Here is a 21,334-nt window from a genome sequence, read left to right on the forward strand (position 1 = left end):
TAAGGAGAGGGAAGCTGGGATTGAAGCTCAGTTTTTTTTCAGGGTTTCTCCTAATGATGAGAACCTGGAAACATCTATAACTATGACTACCACCTGACATGACCGGGATCCTTAAATCAATGGTGGATCGATGGTGGATCATATCTATTCCCTAAATAGATGTTGGAGCCTCCTTTGCAGTGTCAGCCTCTAACCTTCAAGTTTTGCCTCTTAGGAATATTCAAAAACGGTGAAGATAGTTTCTAAAAAAATAGCAGGACTAACTTAGAGCTACACTTGACAATTTTGCGGGTCTGTTGTGATCTGTAATCTCATGATTTTTGCTTTCAGACCTCAGAGCATGTCCCATAGAAAAGGCTGTGTTCCTGGGAGATAGGACAGCTAAAGTGGGAAGTGGGTAGTCAGTCAAATCCCACAATGATATGCATAGTCTTAGATTGGATATTAGGAAAAATTTATTCACTGAAAGGGTTGCCAAGTATTGGAATAGGCTGCCAAGGGAAGGGGTTGAGTTGCCAGTCCTGGAGGTACTTAAAAGATGTGTAGATGTGGTGCTTAGGGACAGGGCTTAGTGGTGGATTTGATGCTGTCAGGTTAATGGTTGGAGCTGGTGATCTTGCAGGTCTTTTCCAGCCTAAACATTTCTATGATTCTATGGGTTGCTGCTGTGAGCTTTGGGTCACATCCCAGTGTGACGTAAAGGGCACAGCAGTCAGCGACATGTTGCTCCACCTCCTCCAGCTAACCCACATCCCTTTCACCTCACATCCTGTAGACACGATGGGTATTTCCCTTCTTGAAAGAGGGCCTTAAAGCATTATTGTGTTTTGGGATGGGGGTAGGGCAGAGAGGAAATCAAAAGCCCAGCATGGTGGCTTTGCTGACTTAGGAAGTTGGATGGTTTGCCTCGTGAGAGATTTCTTCAGTGCAGAGATGGTGGTTTGTGGTAATATTTTCCTGCTTGGGGGGGGGGGGGGGAAATAGACTGATCCCAACGAAGTGTTGGTTCTGCCTCATGGTGTAACGAAACTCCCTTTGCACGCTGTCTTTGTATCTGTGCACGCACAAGTTGCCCCTGCTTGCTCATCAGAACAGGTTGTCTCTCTGCTTTTTGTTGTGGCCAGCAAACTTCAGCCGGTGGGAGGTTTTGTAGTGACACAGGCTCTTGGAAGAGCAGCCTGCCATCCTCTTAAATGAAGGGAGGAGCATCACTGCTCAGCCTCTTTTTCTGCCCATACTGACTATTAATACATGTCATTTTTTTTTGCCTGAACTGTTTGTGTTTTTCTCTGAAGAGGAGAAGGGTAATTTAAAATTCTCCTTTCTGCTCCCTTCTTCTACCCTGCTTTTCTGGGAAAGCTGTTCTTAGCATTTTTCTCTGTGCTTATGTCATGAGATATGTAACATATGTTGTCATTTCTTCCCAATGTTCTCCTAAAAGAGGAAGACACAACTGCAGCCTCTGTAGCCTTTCTTCCCCAAGGGTACTGCTTCTTTCCTCATCCTCCCATCTCACTACATGACCATTTGTGCATCTGGCACTGTCCAAGTGCGACCACCCAATTTTGTCATCATTGCCTTGCTGAGCATCCTGTGGACTTGGTAAGAGGTTGGCTATGACCTATGGTATCACCCAGAGACCCATCCTACCTCTTTGCTCCTTTAAGGCTCATTTTTTTTGTTTCCTCATGCTTCTATCCCCAAGGATGGGGGTGCTTCATGGTGACCTTACTGAGATGCCAAAATTGCTATCTTGCACTTGACTTTTTTATTCGGTGACATGACTGAATGCTGCTGTACCTGCTTGCTTTTCATCACCTGTGACATGGCCAGTCTTTTCCTGAATCTTGGGGTTTCAGGCATTGGGGAAGCAAATGTGGTTTTTCCTTACTGGTTTGTATGTATATGCCACAGTAGGGTTATCATTTGCTTAGTATTTTATTGATTAAGCTAGTGAAGCTGGTGAACCTCTAAGGGACCACAGGCAGTTCAGCTGTAGATAAAGATTCAGGAAGCCCCAAGTGTCTGAGTGGCATTGTATATGAGAAGAACCAGCCTGATGGGGACTGTGATTTCGCAGCTGCTATTCCATGGACTCGTCTTCATCAGGAGAACATGTGAATATGGAGGTTTTCCTTCTCTCTGGGTATACTGCCCCCCTGGACTGCAAACCAACATTAATCCCACTGAAGTGATTAATGTGTCTGAAAGCTTCAGTACTCTTAACGTGTGCTGCATATCTGCAAAAACTGTAATGCTTAGCCAAGGCAAATGGAAAGGAGAAACAGTTTCTGCCTCCAAACCTCTTCTCCTTTCTGAGCCTTTAGTCTTCGAGCAATAAACAGGAAAAGGAATGAAATCACCTTTTTGATGCTGTGCAGGTATGCTAGAGTTATGCCCTATCGAAAGTTTCAATGAACTCTATTAACCTTTCTCACACTGCTAGGACTTGCATAACATCAGGAACTTCTTTCCCTTATAGTAGTAGAGAGGCTGTGTGGTGTGTGTGCTATTTTCCCCTTTCTCTGTAAAGGAAAAAAGACATGTTGTTTGCTCCCTTGCTTAACCAAGGGAGATAAGAGAACTTCCTCTTATTCAGTCCCGTGGCAATGCAGTCCCAACCAAATACTATCCAGCTGAATTTAAGCATGTGGAGACATCTGGCTTTGGCAATTTTAATTTTTATTAGTGAGAGAGAGTGAGAGTCAGTGTTTCTCCTCTTTCAGTGTGAATCCTAGTAACCCCTAAGATGTCTGGCTGGATCCCTGCCTGTGCAGGGTTATTTCAGTTCAGGCAATGCACACTGCTGCAGCTCGTGGCAGGCTGCATCCACTCACAGGCAAAGCGCCTTAAATCTTTGCCCTACACACACTGTGTAGCACAAATAAGAAGATGCTGAGAATCATGTGTTTAACAAAATCTCCTTTCCATGGCTCTTTGAAGAGCTTTAAAAAGATTTATTTTTTTTAAATCCCCAGCAAGCTCACAGTCTTTTAAAATTAGAAGGATTTGGGATTTTACTTTTAAGTTTACCTGTACCCTTTCTAAAGAAAAACCTTTGATGACAGAGCTGACACAGCTGAATCATGTTTATTGTCCACTATTATGCATCTGGTAAAGTAGGTATGACAAGACCATAAATATTTCCTTTTAATCTTAGTGGATACTAGCAGGCTGGTTAAATAGAATTCCTCCATAGATGCAGTACTCTGCAATTTACATCATTGTCATTTCTACAGCTTTGTATAGTAACTGGTAACATACCTGCACGCTGGCTGTGCACTGCAGCAGTTGCAACAGTTTGCAGCATCAGTGTTTATTAAGAATTTTAAAATAAAATTAATGACCCTTTCCATCCTCCCAGCCTTTGTGATTTCTGAGGTGTTCTGATTTTGGTTTGAATTTCTGTTTATTTTGGCTTATTTTTTAAATAGCATATGGCCATTTAGGATTAAGCTGCAGCTGTTCAGTGTTTGGGGATTTATTTTATGCCCTTTGAGAAAGAGAGAGTCTTGGACTTCTGTTGCTTAACAGGGCCTTCCTGAGAAAAAGACTGACATTACCTGTTGCTGTCCCGTGCTTCTAAACTACCACTTGTCATCCATCAGGTTTTTCCTCTGCCTCCATAATTAATCCTCTAAAAACCAGGGCTTGCAATTTGTAATCAAAATTATAGCTAGGAGCTATTTGACTAAATTGAGGTGGGGTGGGGGAGGAGGAGGAAGGGGCGCTACTACAAAAATCAGAGGAATTATCCAAATAGTGAAGCATAAATGCTGAAGTAATGAATAATGCATTAATGCTGTCCTTAAGTCGGAAATAGGAGCCCTGTACACTATATAATTAGCACTTATATAATGTGTATGCATTCCTGTTCTGTAAAATATCTAAATGAGGCACTAAAACATGAGGTGATCTAAGTGGAGTAGACTGGCTGGGAACTGTAGCCACTCTAGGTCTGTCCTACCTCCTCTCTGACACTATGCTGGATGAGTGCCGTCACTTCTCTGTGGCTTCAAGCACATTCTGATCACTGAAGAAGCAGCACATGTCCCCGAGATCTCCCGTTAGCTTGTTACTCTTTCTTAGCACCCAGAGCTGATCCAGGTTAATCTGGGAGCTTCTTGTCTGCCAAGTAAATTGGCTTCACTTAGACAGCTGCTGAATACAGCTTGCTGAGCAGGAGTGGTCACTGCTCAGACCACTCAGTTGTCTGCAGTTGCAAGAGACAGCCAGACTATTCCCTGTTTGGGGCATCACTGCTTGCTGCCTCTGTAAAGCATGTGGAAGTTCACAGGGAATGGTGTATGAAGACATCAACTTTATATTACACAGGCAGGAGAGCTTCTGTGTCCTGGGAGCATGGCGTGGGGAGAGGTTTTCTGGGTGGTCACCTCTGGCATTTGATCAGTCCTGCTGCCCACTGAGGGAGACAGAGCCCTGCCATACGGCCACCCCAGGAGGGTCGATGTGGCCAGCATGGTCATGGTGCTGGCATTGGGAGCAGGGTGCCTGGGCAGTGCTGCTGTGTTTCAGCATGATGCTGCTCTGCCTGGCCTTGTTCAGCCATGCTGTACTATTCAATATCAAATTCAGGCACTTAGACACTGTCACTAATTCTCATTTCCTTTTTTTTTTTTTGAACACCCTGACAAATGCAGGGGTTCTGTTTGCTGTAAAGTCATGACTCATGCTCTTGAAATTGTAGGAATTTCTCTAGAAATTACATGGGATTCTGGCTTTGTTGCTGTTCTTCCCATTCACCTGGAGTTTCAGGAGGCTCCACTTTGATGGCATTCCTCTTGAGCTTCCACAGAACATGGCTTTTCCTTAGGACTGAGGATAAACTGTAAGGTGTCATGCTTCTGTGCACAGACCTCTGCTGCAGGGAAGCATTTACTTGGCAGGCTGCTGTGCACACTGTTTCTGCCGACATTGACCAAAAGATCTGCTTTTGTAACAGTGCCAATTATCACAGACAGCATAAGCTTCTGTGTGTGTACGCATATAACATTCTTGATTTGAAACTTGCTATTCCACATATAAGTATTCCACAATTTAAAACCCTCAGTGATAACTTCCATCACAGAAACTTAAGATTTTTCCTCTTCTCTAGGAGAAATAGATCACTTTAATGAGGCTCCTTAACTGATGGAGTTCGTCCTGATCTCAAAGTCATAAGATACTAGAACAAAGAGGCTGCTGTGATAAGTGAATGTAAAGTCACTCAACTGTGCTATTTGCTAAGCACACTATAGAACAAAGGGAAAAACCTTCTGTTTTGCTTTCTTCAAGGAAACTTTAAACATGGCACATTCATAAACCCATGCCAGAAAATGCCACACAGTTTAGGACCCAGGCAGGAGCTCAAATAAAGGATTAGCTGCCCGCTGCCTACCTCATTCCTGGGGTGTGACTGATTTGACTGTGGTCTCGTCGTTGGTGAGACATCTCTCTTGTGTATCTTTTGGTCAAATATTTCACAACAGCATGTCATCTGCTGTGGAGGGCATCTCCAATCTTGACAGCAGGCTGCAGCCCAGAAAGCCTGGGAACCACCAGATGAGATGCTTACATGGACAGTGGTGGCATCCTGTTATGAGAGATGAGAGCAACACGGAAAGCAGAAAAACCCTTTGCCTTCCTTACCATGCGTTTCTAAAGCATCTGCCCCTGTTGGGACAGGGGAAAGAAAACATTACTTGACCCCTGTATCTGGTCAGATAAGCCTCTTCCTTTGTCAACAAAGACCGTTTATGGCAGTAGATATTTGCCATGCAGGATAATTATCCTTTATGATGACTAATGTGTTATTATGCCCTATAACAGTGTGTAATTTGAGGGAGTGGCCACTGTGGCAATTGGTAGCCCTTGAATTCAGAAGATCCTGAAGAAACTCAGCTGTGTCAATGAAGCCCTGTGAAAGCTTAAATGGAAGCCCATAGCTCAGCACTACAGGTAAAATAACTCCCTGCTTTTCTACAAATGGGCAGTTCGTCGGTTTGGGATCCTTAAAACAGACATTAAAAGAAGCTTCCTCACTCAGAAGCTGGAAGATGTTATCTCAAGGTCATGGTATCTTAGTGTTTTACAGGTTTTCAAGACTACAGCTGACCTCATGATAGCCCTATGTTGAGGACACTGCTGCATAAATGGTCTCTTCTGACCAATGTTCCTGTGTTTGTGGCTCTGCAGTACTGCTAGAGACAGGCACACAGGATTTGGTTGGTAGAAGATTCTCCTCTTTGGCACACACTGTCTCAAGGGATTTTCTGAGATGCAGTAGAAAAAGTGAAAGGTAGCAGCCTGTGGAAATAGTCTGCCTGGCTGCATGTTTGCATTGCTTCTACTTTCTTTTTGAGTGGTCTGTCCCTTCTGCTTGGCGTACCTCTGCCAGCAAACTGAGCAGAGGCTGGTTTGAGGACAGCTGTTGGCTGGGAGAGTGTCGACTCAGGCAGTTTTTCTGACTTTGAGAACTGAGGACGGATTACATTTGCTCCCGGATTAGAGTTACAGCTATGTGATGCATCCACTGGAGGTTTAAATCAAAACCTTTCCGTGTTACTCTGATACTCAGAGCAAAGGCTATATGCGGTTGTGGCTTTTGGCTAACCAGAGGCTTAAGCTTCACATAACCCTCATCACACTTCAAAGTCATTATTGAAGTACAAAACAACTGGACTGATAGAAAGACTGTCTGGTCTGTTATTTGGGTTAAAGTTATGTAAATGGTACTTCAAATGCCCCATAAGATAAATTCCCTTTTCTAATGTAGTTTCATGTGATATTGTAGATGAAGCTGATAGGATACTTTTGTAATTAGCTCTTAGAAAGAAGGCTTTTAACTTCTTACCCTTATTTGACAGGTAGTTTTCTTATCTAATTTGTGCTTTCTGTGGGCTCTTGCGGATGCAGAACCTCAGTATTGGCTGGCTGTTGTTTTCTGACTACAATGTTCTTTTCATTTCTGGCAACCTAAGAGCATAGCATCAGTGTAAACAAAATTCTTTATGGCTTAACATCAACACCACTTGTAAATAGTAGTGAAGACTGACAGAAGGCTGAGATGCTTTCTGTGGCTTTTCTGACATTTAAAAGCTTGGGTGCATGCAAGATGGAGGAGTGTCATCTTCACTGGTATGCAGAACTTGGGTTTTCTGCCTTTGCTGCCTCTGGCCTGCTCCTCTTCACAGTTTTCCATTTCTTCACATCTTGTTTTGGACTGTGCAATTGACCTCTGTTTTAGGAGGATGAATGTTCATATTTATTCAAAGCTTAGGTTGCTGTTTCCAATAACCTTTGTGTGGGCTATTTGAGTGACAGTTTTGAGGAATTCTCATCTATTGTGACCTTTCCTTCACCATCTGGGATAGATGGTGTAAGGAGAGCACCCCAGTTGCTGGCAGTGGGTCCTGACACCATTCCTGTGTGTGGAGAAGCAGATGGCTGTGCTGACTGACGCTCCACTGTGTTGACATGCAGACTCGATAGTGTTAGGTTAGGCCTGCGCTGGAGATTTTTGTTGGAGTAGTAATGCATGAGTGTTATCTTGTTAAACCCACGCTTTCCCCCCCTCTCACGACAACGAGGTCTCAGTCACCTTGATTTGTCTCTTTGGATGCCTGCCCCTTGCCCTTGCAGAGCACTGGTGTCAAGGTCTTGTCACCAGCATCCCAAGCTCCACTGTAGGAATACAGGTGAGCTGGCTTTTGGCCACAGAGTGGGAAGTCCTTAAAACATACTGGCTATCTGCTAATACAGTTTCTGCTTTGTTTCCCACCTGTTATAATGATGCACTTCATTTTAGCCTTTTTGTCAAAATGTCCTTGAATTTGTAAGACAACATAAGCTGCTCGTGAAAGAGCCATGGACAAAAGTGCACTTGACCAAAGCACTGCTTTCAGTTTCTGTAGTGCTCCTTTTCCCTCATCACAGTGCCTCTCCTCAGTAATTTTGTAGGGTCTCTCAGAGTGTTTCTTGTGCACATTCTTCTGTTTTAATACTCAGTGTTTAGCATGTTCCACTGTCTTAAACAATTCCAGTCTGGCACAAAGTCTTCTGCAAAAGATGCGCATATGAAATGCACAATGGCTGTGGCGCTTCAACCAGTCTCTTCAAAGTAGGAGCCAGCTCTTGAGGGTCAGACTCCTTCTTAGGAGTGTGCTGTAAAAAACCACAGAGTTCTGTATCCAGATTCAGCCAGGAAGCTTCAATGCTTTCTGCACAACACCAGGATAAATCTTAGTGGCACTCAGATGTCACCAGCTGATCGTAGTTGTACTACCATAAAGCTGCACCATTGCACTTGAGCAAGTATTTTGCAAAGCAAACTGACTTCCACTGTGTTCCTTTGTAATGATTTTAACTGTCTAAACTCATTTCTCTGAGATGAGGCTGTGCATGTATGGCAAAGTAATACTGCCTTAAGTTTCTGAGGCTGAATAAAGGGCCATGACAAATTTTCACAGAAAGAGCTTGATAGTATATGGTTCACGTACCTAACGGAGAAAGGCAAGTAGGCTATTTCACATTTTATTTTGCAGGGGCACAGAGGTGTATTTTTAGAGTCCAAATTAACCACTATACCTCCCAAAGCCCCATAATTTTGCTGGAAGCTTTTTAATTCATGGCAGAATGGTAGTGTAGTGGTGTGCCCTTTCCCAAGCATATTCATTTATTTAACTAGAGACTATTCAGTTTTTCCACTGCTGCTGTAGGGTAGGATTGGGTGGGAGAAGGTGCTGTTTCTGGAACTAGGAGACTCTACCCCAGCAGGGAATGATTCAGAAAATCCAGAAAAAGAGCCAAATGCCAGAGACTGAGTACACTATAACATAATGCCTATATTTGGAAGCTCTAAGTCACCTTTGATTTTTATGACCTTCTAAATTTTTGTTTTCAGTGTTGGTCTCCTCCCTTGTTGGACAGATTTGAATAATTCAGTGCAAGTTAAATAAGCTGTTCATGTCCAGTTTTAATGACTCAGAAGAAATCAATGTTGCCACAGACACAACATTCTCTGTGAGTCTTTCTCTTCCTGTGGAATTACACGGAAACAGGCATCTTTTGAAAAATTTAAAAAAATCCTGTGACTGTGGACATTATACAGAGGATTGTGCCCAACTTCAAAACAACTGAGCATAAGGTGAACTGATTTGGATGAAGGCATTATTGCTCTTAGCTAAATATAATAAGAAATTAAATACTGAGGAGGAAAAGTACATTTCATCATCAGATGAATTAAACTAAAAGGCGACTCCCTCCCTTTTTTAATGCAAGCAACTGATTTAGGCTTGCTGTCTGTCAGTAGTGAGTTGCAACAACTGGTGTAATTTTTTTGTGCATAAATATAACACACATACACACAGATGCACCACCTGCAGTAGTACTCTCTTGTTGCCTGAATTATCATGTAGCGAAGTGTTTGTCACAGCAGCAACCAGTGAAGGTGGAGGTAGAAGTGGTGACACAGAAGCCTGCTGGACTGTCACTCTGAGTATTGAATGATTTTGGGAGTTTGGCTGCATTGCCACTGCATGCACTTGGTTCCTGTTAGTATTTACGTATGGACAAGATTGCTGTGTTTAGTATAATTTAATATAGGTATTTGATTTACTGTTTCTCTAGGTTAACATTTTGTAGGTTACTATTTTGTAGTCATTATGTTCCTGGCAGTCTCAGGCCTTTTGTGGTTTCATCTCATGCGTTTGGGAATTTGGAACATATTTTCAGCTGCCTAGTCTATTTTAAACACTCTTTTAAAATGAAAAAAAAAAATAAAATCAACAAATAATGGGTTAGAACAGATTGATCCTTTTGAGTCATTTGCCTAATTAACCTTTGCCTCTCAGGAATCAGCTTTGATTCTGTTCAATCAAGTGCAATGTATCCCAGCCCTTAATAACCAGCATTTCTTCTGAGGACCTTGGAAGTCTTCCCTGACTTTTACTTTTCTAACTGCTGCCACTCTCTTGGCATTGCACCAGTTTGCAGAGACTGAACTGAAGAAGGACAGGAAAGAATTATAACAGGATATCAAGAGAAAAGGCCATAGGATGTCCTCTAACTTAGTCAAGTGTTTCTGAAAAGTACAGTTAGCACAGTGCTTGAGCCTTCAGTTCTCTGTACCTCAAATGCAGATTTATGAACCTAATAATGAAAGAAAGGACAGTATTTAAGTGTGCATTGCATGCACCCAAAGGATGAGCCTTCTGTGACATCTTATAATGTAAAAGTTTGAGGGAATCTTCAGAGAGACTTTATATAAGTAGAAATTATGTCCTGGCTTCTTTTCCCTTACCTGAAAAAAAGGAAATAATTAGGCCCAAGATCTGATCCTCTATGTGGAGAAAGAGGCAAATAGGATTCTTCTCTGTTGCTCCTAACCTACTCTCTCTGATAGAATTCCCCAGAATTTGCACAAGTGTCCTGAAACAGCCTCACAACTCAGGAGACACCTTTTCTGGGTAAATGGATATGACTGATGTTTCTTTAGCCTCACAGAGATTTTCTAGTGTTTTGAGGAGCTCCCCTCTTAATTTTGCTGAGTTTGATCTGCTCTGTAGTGAAAGCCTGTATGCATAGCAGCATGGATTTCATCCATTTGGAAATAGCTTGAGTTGGTGTTTCCAAGGAGGTGGTCAAGAAGGCTTCCAGGTCTCATTATACGTGGGCACTCACATGTTTTCTGCAGCTGGTTGTGGTTTGGGTCATTGTGAGCATGTTTCACTCCCTTCCAGTATTCTAGAAGAAGTTTGCTGTTCTTGCAGACTTTTTGGTTTTTCTCTCGTGCCTTGAGAATACACAGTGCTCAGAGTTTATGAATCATCTTTCTGTTCCTGCAGTGATACAGCTGCACTGAAACCACAGCATCAGCTGAACATAAATCATATCCTCAGTGCAAAGTTCATAGATCCTGCAAAGTGATGGCTTTGCTGCAAGTTTAGAGCAGAGAACAGCAAGTAGAGAGCATTCCTGAACCCAGAGAACCGCTGAAATAGGAAAGAAATTATCTATTTCAGTTGCCTCCTGCCTTGTAATGCTGCTGTTCTCCCCCTTCAACTCTCAGTAGTAACCATCCATAATTCATGTTTTCCTTCTTCTAGTTCCATTACAGTTTCCTTTCTCCCCATGACAAATACTTCAATCACTCGCATAATGTAATAGGATCCATGAATGCAAACATCAGGGTGGGAGTGTTTGTGTGGCCTGCACTACATTGCCAATTTGCTTGATGGATTTCGGCTTCTCTGCTTCTTCCATTTACTCCTGGTTCCCTTTCCAGCTGCAGTGTCGTGATCTGCTTTTTGGTTTCAGACCATGCTGCAGGCAAACCAGCAATGACTAGACATTGAAGAATATCTGCTTTCATCCCAATGAGGGAGCTGCAAAAAAAGTAGCCCTAAATAAATTCACCTATATATAATTGTGTATATATAAATATATATATATATATATATATATATATATGAATGTTTCAAAAATTAGATATAACATGTATATGATCTGTTTTATGTGTATCTATGGTACAGATAGATATAAATACATTTAATATGTAGGAAATGCAGCTCCCTGATTTTATCATAATTTCTTCTTACTGTGGATATATTTTTTCCTGAGAATCTTCCAACATATTTTGTTGTGTCATTAGCTGGCAGTTAGTCCCAAAGCAATATGGCATGGAATTCCCATCCAAGCCCATCAGCTTAGTTCAGAAACTCTCTGGGGGCTTCCAGCAACCGTTAAGATGTGGCAGTGGACACAGTTTTTCCTTCCATTTAAGGAGTGATTGAGAAGATGCAGATGCTTTTATTGAAAAAGGAGAAACTGGGGTTTTTTTCCTCGTCCAACTTCACAGGGGTAGATGAAGGAAGTGTATGAGGCTGAAAGTCATTGAGCATGCTTTTCTTTCCTCCTTCTGCTTTTTTTTTCTAATGGGGATGTGAGTGAACAGGGTCTTGGGGGAAAAGACAACTTTGTAAATGGGATATGCCAGCAAAAAATAAGAGGTATTTTTACAGTGCATGCATTGATGAAAGACTTAAAGGTTGGTCCTTCATTGTAAAGGCTTCCCACTTAGGTGACCCATTGCCCTGGTCAGTGTGGGCAGCCCCAAAACAGGAGTGGCACAGATCCCTTTGCAGCCCCAGGGTGCTCAGACTTGCTTTCCCATCATCTCACCGTGTCAACTTTAGGCTTATGCACTGCCTCATAGAAAGCATGAGGGTTTTGGAAAGACTCAGGCCTCGAGAAAAGGCATGTAATTAAGCTTTTGTAGGGCACTGTTGTGAGGCCAAATATTTGCTTAAACACTTCATTGAGTCTCTGATTGCTGAATGTAATGCTTCACATTTTCCTCACTTTCTCCTCTTTCCCCTTTCCTCAAAATTACCAGGTTCTGCACTGAATGGATGCCTCAGCTTTGTCCTGTGCTCAGCTCAGCAGAAATAGGTCACTGTGCTCACTGATGCTCTGCTCTGGGGACCCTCTCTCTTGATAGTGGCAGCCAGGTGACCTGTGTCTGTAATGGCTGCAGTTCTAGTTCTGTGCAGGGATGGTCCAGAAACTGACTGTAATTCTAAAAACCTTTATACCCCTAAAGCACCCTTCCTTCAAGCTGATTTTGGAGTAAGCAGCTTCTCTTCCTCAGGTGAAGACCTGAGGTGCATTTTGCATGGATGGATCTGGGATCTGCCTTGTACAGATCCCAGTCTCAATCTATCCCATCTGCCTTGCTGCAGAGCCATAGGTTCACTGGTTTGCAGGCAGATGACCCTCTAGTGGTTCTTGGGAAAGCCTCAACATTCCCCACTGCAAGAGCAGATGGGATTTTGTGGGCAATGTGAATTTAAGCTGGGAGGTGAAGCTCCGTGAAAATTAAATGTGGTCACGATGGCTCAGGGTGAACAGGAATTCATCAGCAGGCATGGGACTTATCTGCAAGTTTGCAGTGTTGCAAAAGACTGTCAGAAAGACTTAAATTACTCCTGGGTATATGGAATTAAAAAGAGAAACCCAATGCTACTTGTTTTTGAGTAGGAAGACTTTGAGGAAAGGATTGCAATGATACCCTGAGGTGTCGAAATGTGCTGTAGCTATAGGCATTTGCTCAGCACTGTGACTAATCTTCTGGAAACCAAAAGGAATTCCCTTAGAGGAGAATGCCGTGCGTCACCCATGGCCAAAAAAAGAGGGAGTCGTGTTTCCTTGACAGCACATCATGTTTGCATATTTTCAGTGCTGGAGGAGAGTCCTTCATCCTGATCACTGCATGTTTTCAAGTATTTTGAGTGTGCCTGGGGTGCCAGGATATTAATTTCAATAGCTTTGTTTAAATAGATCATGTAAGTAATTCAGTCAGTGACTATTTATAATAGAGTTTCAGAATCAAGCAGAGGCATTTTCAGTATAGTTACTCATATTACAGCTTTCTTAACCAGTATATTTTAATGCTGGTAAGTTAGAGCAGACTCTCCAGGAGCCCTAATGTTTCTTCAGAAAACACAACTTTTCTACAACTTTATTCATGAGTTAGTGTTTGTACAACACGGGTGAGGATGAAAGAAATAATGCCAAGGATATATATAAAAAGAGTAGTACTTAAGTGTTGTATTGTAGACTGCAAGAGCTTGGGCTTCAGCATTGGCTTTTGGTAAATATTTGCATTTCATTTGACATTTTTTTAATTGGAGACTTCCTCCCCCCCCTCTGCCCCCAGTTAGTGATTGTATTACCATCTACTTTGAAATCATTGGTGAACAAAAATCTACAAACAGCAAATTAAGTTATGAGCTGCTCTCAGTGGTTGTAAGATTGCTGATGTGGTGCCTAAATAAGCAGCCTGATTTCTTTTTGAAGCATCAAATGCCCAAAGCAGCAGCCTTGAAAGAAGCTGCATTTCCAAGCTGACATTGCATTGAGGTAGCACATACTAATGTTGCTTGGAATTGCTGGAAGAAATAGCAGTAAATAACTGGTTATCAAGAGCAATTTTCCAGGTAGTGGGCTGTAATCCAAAGGACAGAGACAGCATCTGTGATGGTGCTTTAAGGAAACAAGGATCTTGCAGCTGGTTGGATAAAGGCTGATACTTGTGTTTGTAGATTCCTTTTGACCAAGAAAAAATTCCAGAGGTATTTTCAGGTGTCACCTGAGGAGAAACGAGTAAAGTAATGGGCAAACATTGATCTCTTAATTTGCAACAGCAGAAGTCTTTTTCTCCCCAGGAATCAAACCAGTGTTGCTGCAAGTCATGCAGCAACTCTGAATTGAGAGTTGATTCGGACTCTGTATATGCAGTATCTCTGTAAGATGTAAACCTTTGTATGGTTTCTTCACCTCTGAACAAGGGTACAGCATCTCCATAATATAATGAAATAAAGTAAAAAGATTTCTGCTTCCTGTTTAGTTAATTGCTTCTGTGCGACTGGATACTTTTTTCAAAATAAATACATACCAGTTGAAAAAGTTCTTGTGGGGCTTTACAGGTGTAAATGGGAAGGAAGGTAGGTTTTTACAGTCAGATGATGATTTTTAATTAAAGTGGTTCTTGCTTTTAGGGCAGTCAATGTCTCTCAATGCTATTGTGTGTCAGATAACTCACGTATAACATTATAGAAATAAATCAGTCAGTTGGTAGAAGCATCCACAGTGTTGACGGATTTGATTAAGTAATCAAAAAGTCTAGCCTCAAAAAGAAAAATACAACAGCAATTTGCATACCCCCAACCCATGTGTGCATAGACTTGAAGGCAGCTTTGCAGCAGCCCAGGGAGCTGTGAGCAGCCTGAATGCATCCACGTGTGTGTGAGCAGCCTGAATGCATCCACCCTCTCACCCGCCCGGGGTTTTTCACAAGTGCACCACAACAGAGGTGAGTCATCCCAAATGAAGAGGAGACTCCTGCATTCAGAGACAGCTCTTGACTGTGGCTGCATTCTTCCTGCCTGGGTTATTGGACTTTGTTCTCCAAAGTGCATCAGCCAAGGCTGCTTCTGAGTTGGGCACAGCACTGCAGTGTATTTTAAATGTAAGTGCCTTCTTTGCTTGCTGCTCACCCCATCTTTATTTTGCATGCTGGCTGAATTGCAAGGAAAATTATGTTTAAAAATACCTTGTATTGGTTTTGTACTTTCCCTAACTGCCTTCCAGTGCAGCTGAAGATGTGTGTGTGCAGCCTAGTGTGTTCACCAAAGAGTAACACCAAATCACATGTCCCCTGCTACCAGAGTGGTTGGGCTTTAATGGAATACCTTTTTCATTTTTCTGATTATCTTGTTGTTTTGTGAACCATCTCCACCCGCTTTGTCTTAGTAGTAATAGTCTGTGCAGACTGGAAATGCATTGTCTGTGGCTATTTTATAATTCACTGGGTATAGGCTTTTTATGATACCTTGAAGACATTTAAAGCTAGAAGTCCATTAAAGTGAAAGCACATTGGTGTTTAGGGATTAGGCTGTGAATACCTGCAGTGGAAAGCCATAGAAAGACAGGACTAGAACTATGCTTTGCCAGCTGCTGTTGCAGGATGGATGTACATAATTAGCATATAAGGTGCCAGTGGATGCTCAAGAATTATGCGGTATTGCTCTGAGGTTCTGAAAGGCTAATAAAATTTTTTGTATTATATCCTTTGGTAGGCTTCTATGTTGACTATTCACACCTTCTTGAATATGAGCTTTTAACTATACTGGCTTTTTACTGTGTCTCTGTGCAGGGTGGTGAGAGTAATTTAAACAATATTTATATGCATCATTTGATTCTTCTATGGCATGCAAATGTTTTTGTATCTCTGGGTAAAGGAAATTATCCTCTGGAGTCCGAGGATAATGTATTAAGTGGCTGGGTTTAAGGCTGGGTAAGGGAAGTGAGCCTGTGAAGTTGCAATACAGGTGTAGAATCCTGTTTGAGTGAATCTCATAAGCTTGTTGAAGTGAATGAATTTGAGTGTGCAGGATTTAGCCCCTAGAGGTAAATTTAGAAAAGATATAGTAGGTGAAGAAATTTGGGATTGATTAGCAAAGAGCATTACAAGAATAATAATTGAGGATTACCTTTCTATCCTAATTTTAAATGGTGGCGCACATTTCCCTCATCTCTCCTTCAAATTTCTTAAGCTAGGTTGTTTTACTTACTGCACCTCATATATAATATTGTGAATCCCTGGGAATGGCTTTCTAGGACTTGTAGGAACCTGTTGACACTGAGGAACAAAGCTGACTACAACTGATAGAAATGTCTAGAATATTTTTCTGTGCTTGTCATTCATAAGATCCTTTGGTGTTAATTTGGAATATTACACAAGTAACAATTGATGCAGTTTCTCTGTAAGGCAAATTCAGATACACTTGTAACTTGGAAACCAAAAAAATCTGCTTGTGATAGCTAATTCAAGGCAAACAAAGTGACATTGTCTCTCTTGCTTTATTTTGTTCCATCATGAGCTTTTCTTGTACTTCTTTTGTCAAGAGAGAAAATAAAAACAGGGCTTCAGTTCTGTTGTTTCTTCAATTTCTGTAATTCCTGCAGTAGACCGATTAATTCTCTTCTCTCTGTTTTTTCTTACAGTATCAAGCTTTTGGCTGTGCAGGAGCTGGCTGACAGAGAAGCATTGGAAAAGGTATTAAAAATACATCTAATGCAATTATTGTAACAGATTTAAGCTCTTAAAACCCTCTGTGTTAGTTGTGCTTCCTAACTTCATGCTGGACATCTTCCTAGCTACATAGTGCATGAAGGCAGAGGGTTCATATTTTGTCTAAGCTGACCATGTGCTTTTGGTGTTTTCTGATTTTACAGCAAGTTTGGGGTAAGCCATGCTTAATAATAAGCAGTAACTAATAAATCCAGTGTTGCTCTTCATCCAAGGGTATTGCAAACACAGCAGGCTCAGGTCAGATACATGGAAGAAATTCTTTACTCTCAGGGTGAGAAGGCACTTGAACAGGTCCCTCAAGCCTGTGGATGCCTCATCCTGAGAAGTGTTCAAGGCCAGGTTGAATGGGACTCTGAGCACCTGGTCTGGTGAAAAGTGTCCCTGCCCATGACAGAGACGTTGGAACCAGATGATCTTTTAATGGCCCTTCCAAACCAGACTGTCCTATGATGGCCTGCTTCTGGGTGATGGACCAAATTTCTTTCTTCTTTATGATTCTTCTGGCCTGGCATGTGGGACTGGACTACCAGTGCCCATTCTGGTTCCAGTGGCTTCCCTCCACTTTCTACACTAACTCTTTTACCTGCAAGACCAAGGAGCCAGCTGTGAGGCAGGATGAGAGACCTTTTAGGATGCAAAGAAGACAAGTGGATGGATTCTGAGCCCTGTTGGAAAAACTGCTGTCTTAAAGTAGGCATTGAGCTGGTCCTGATCCAAGCATCCCCTCTGTATCTACAAGTGGTGTGGCAAGGCTCAGGGAGGAAGGAGCAACCCTTCTCCTGCCTTGAACACATCCTTGTCTGTGTGAAGGAAGAGGTCCTGCAGTGCTGTGTTCAGGCTGCACCTGCTGGGTACTCTAGAAATAATGGGTTAACAAGATACAGCAGCAGTGGGTGCTTCAGCCTTGTGCTTTGCCACTGACTGGAGATGCATTTCACCAAGATTCTTCATACACACTGTTAATTCACATGGGGCATCCCTTCACTGGTGTTTATGAACTCTGATTTTAACTTGAAGAGGTAGATTTTGATAAAAGGCAGTGACACAGGACTACGCAGGAGACATTGTCATTTTTCACACGTGAACAAGACATGGTTCTCAACCACTCATTGTGCCAAACAGGTTGATCTTAGCAAATTTTCGTTGTTTGCAGCAGTCAGATTCTCTGGTTCCTCACACCCCGTACCCTTCCCACCTTTCACACAGACCCATACCTCCCTTTGGCCCAATGCCTCCAAAAACATGGCCTGGCAAGGTTAAGTGACCTCAGCATGATGGGAGTGGCAGTTTGCGGCATAGTCTGGAGCACTGCAGGAAGCTCTTCAGAAAGGCTCAGCCTCAGAAAAATGATCTTTCTAAATTGAGCTCTCTGAATATTTGATATCTGCTTTCATACAATGCCAAGCTTAAAGAATTTAATAGGCCAGTTTAGCCCTATGGAAAATAACATGCTTGAATTATGTAAGTTCAAAGAAATTTGCTGTCTTTATTTTTTAAGTGCAAGAGAGGAAAGAAGCCCACAGAATAGAACAAAATCCCTTGTCCAGCCTGCTTGCAGAGTCAGGTTTTGAGAACACTGTGCTGAGTTTTGTATTCTTAAGTTATTATTTATCAGCATTATACTGCAGGAATAAATAATATTATTAAATTATAATATTTTCATATTTATTCTAAGATGGGTTTTTCTGGTTTTCCAAGGGAAGTTACCTTTAAAGTAGATACAGACTTTCCAGTCTGTCATAGATGGTTTTGAACTTTGGAAACTTTCTTGTTTTTAATTTGCTGCCCAGCTTTGAAAGTGTTCTTATATATGTTTGACACTTGCCTGGAGTGAGCAGAAGCCCCCTACTGAACAGACTTAGGGGCTGCAGATTAGCCCTATGAAATCAAATCTTATTGAAGTTAACTGCGTGTGCAGCTAGTCTCTTGAGAACCAGGGCCTCGAGGCAGTGTCATAACATTATTCTGGCCATGAATAACATGGGCAGACTCTGAGGTGAGGTACATGAAGCCAGTGGAGCTTCATGTGCCTCATCTCACAGTTGGAGCAAGCTGGGAGAACTTGTTTGAGCTGTTGGGGTCTGGCTTGCTGGAAAAGGATTTTGTGCCATTCTGTTTTAGGTATTTAAGTGTCTTTAAAGGTTTCTCCCACCTTGGCTCTTGAAAATAAACTAATACACTGTGAGAAGCTTTGTGTCATGCAAAGACTCCATTTGTTTAATTTCCTAAACCCCAACGTTTTGACAAATTGGGCCAAAATGGCCCTTTAAGCGGAAGATCTACCACACTGGTAGCTTTTATGCCTGGTGTTGCCAAAACAAGAGGGATGATTGGCAAGGTTTAATTACAGCCTGTCCTGCATTAGGACAAGCTCGACTGACACTTGGATGCTGCTCATGAGCTGGTTTGTTTTTCTGGGGTGCCACAGGCTCCTGTAAGCACCACAGACAGGGTGCTGCTTGTCGAGCTGAGCCCCAGCACCATGCTTACTGTTGTTAGGAGGAATGGGAAAATAATAATTAATTTCAGTCAACCAGGTCATGTAAGAAGAAAAAAAGCCTTTACATAGAGAAAATTCTGGGTCAGAGGTGGGTTTGTGTTTGTTTTGGCCATAGCCCATCAGATCCATTCCAGCACAGGCTCCGTGTGAGTGGACTTGCAGGCAACTTAAAACCAAACCCATGCTTACCTGTATTTTGTCCTACCTTGAGCCTTCAAATTGATGTGTTTTCTTCCCCCTGCCTCCTTGCTGAGCTTGCCCTGCTGCTGTGGATATGTGTTAGTTACGTGCCTTCCCTTCACAAGTGCTGCTGGCATTTGCCGAGGGCAGGGAAGAACACAAATGGTGAGATGCCATGGGAGGGCTTCCAGCCATGCCAGCCTCATTCCCTCAAGGGTTCAAGGCTGCTCAGGCTTTAGGAAGAAGTATCACAGGCGTGCAGGCTTGTTGGTGCCGAGTCCTGTATGGAACATTTCTTCCTCTTCCAGAAGCACAGCTCTGGGAGACGCTCTCAGCGACACTCTTGCCCCAGTGTGTTTTTGAGTACTTTATCTAATTCTGGCAAGTCCTTAATTGCAGAAGAAGAATTCTACTTGCCAAATGTTAATTTTATTTATTTGGGGAAGGGGAAAAAATTCTCCCAAGGAACATGTTGTTTTTATGGTTTAAAAATAAATCTGTTTAAGTAATTAGGTTGAACTGCCTAGCCAGGTGACATTTCTCATTGGTAACTGTTTTAGCATTTAAATTTGTAGCCCTTTTCCATAGGCAAGCATGCACACCAAAGCAATTGTTCTCATTGGTGCTTGATACCAGCAAGTTATACAGGAAGAGTCATCTGTCTTACAAGAAAAATAAAAATATTCTTTGCATTCTAAGCATTTCCTCCTCCATCTTTTAAGTGTTTACAGGGGCTCTTGAGCTCATTCCTGCTTCAGAGGTGGGTTATAGAGAAAAATTAAATAATTTATGCAATTCAATAATCCCTTGACAGCTTTTTAAAAGGTAAGCCTGCTTTGTGAACAAGCAACAGTAACTCGTTATTTTCCTATTTGTGTATTAAAATGTAAATGTGTTTGCTATTACTCAAGATGACAAAGGACTGTCCACTTGACTCCACAGAGAAGTTTGTTGGCTTCTCATCTAAGAAACACAAATCATATGATTCTGATCTGCAGTTTGTGAAGTGTGGAATTCACTTGCAAAGTGATGATTGTTCTGCCTGGAGTTGGAAGAGATCTGCTTAGTCTGCTATGAGACACACTAGGTGGGCTGAAGGACAATAGGGAATGGGGTGAGAATTTTGGTTGTGTTTAGGGATGATGTTCTTGACATTGACAATAACTTGCAGCTTGAAAATCAGTGTAAGTAACACAAGTTTCACTGTTAAGGTCTGCCTATAGCAATGTTGGCAAATTTATGTGAGGTATGTCCAAGAGGTGACAAAGTGAAAGAACAAAACAATTATCAGTAGGCTTGCACTGTGTGTGTGGGGATTTTCACCTTCACTTCTAGTGAGAAGTTTTGAAGGTCACAAATCAAGAGAGATTGAAAGTCTTTCACCTGGTGCCTCTGAAGCACAGAATGCATTCTCTGGACATGAGGACAGGCATTTTCTCAATACAGGAAGGGATCTTTTCTGTCTGCTGGTCTAACCTTACTTGGTCATCCATTGGGAATTTCTGTTGGAGATGATAGAATAACAAAACTCCAATCAGCTTTCTTCTCCAGGTAGATTCCCCCCACCGCATCAAAAGAGCTATTTCTCTTTCTTTGTATTTACCTGGTTGCATTAAATGGAAAACTCATCTCTGTAAACAAACAACCTCTACAATCTGTGCTCATTTTTTGGCTTTTCCCACCTCCTTCAGCAATAGTATTGGCTGAAGTTGTCTTCCATGATGTGGAATCAGTTTCCTGGATTTCCTCACCCATAGAAAAGACCAGATATCTGTGTCTGGGAAGTTCAGCCCCTTTGCATCACACAAAATTTTTATACTGGGCATGAGGAATCAGTGAAACACAACTAGGGTGATATTGAGGAGGTGGCATTACTTTACTAGAAGAAATTTAACATGCCTGCCATTGATCAGAAGTGGCTTTTGTGTGAGAGGAAATTCAGTGACTACTGTTGCACAATTTTACTGGGTAAGATATAGGAGATGAGGCAAAAAAGGGGT

The 21,334-nt window shown here is 42.1% G+C and overlaps 1 protein-coding gene across 1 annotated transcript in view; it reads left to right on the forward strand.

The window, feature by feature from the left end:
• EEPD1 (endonuclease/exonuclease/phosphatase family domain containing 1) overlaps window positions 1–21,334 on the forward strand; it is a 61,402-nt gene that overhangs the window by 15,607 nt on the left and 24,461 nt on the right. Inside the window, exon 2 of the mRNA XM_030265182.4 lies at window positions 16,567–16,618. Coding sequence (XP_030121042.1) covers window positions 16,567–16,618 — 52 coding nt within the window. The remainder of the gene's footprint in view (window positions 1–16,566; window positions 16,619–21,334) is intronic.

The sequence above is a fragment of the Taeniopygia guttata genome, chromosome 2 (assembly GCF_048771995.1).
Source record: "Taeniopygia guttata chromosome 2, bTaeGut7.mat, whole genome shotgun sequence".
In the NCBI taxonomy this organism is placed as follows: Eukaryota; Metazoa; Chordata; class Aves; order Passeriformes; family Estrildidae; genus Taeniopygia; species Taeniopygia guttata.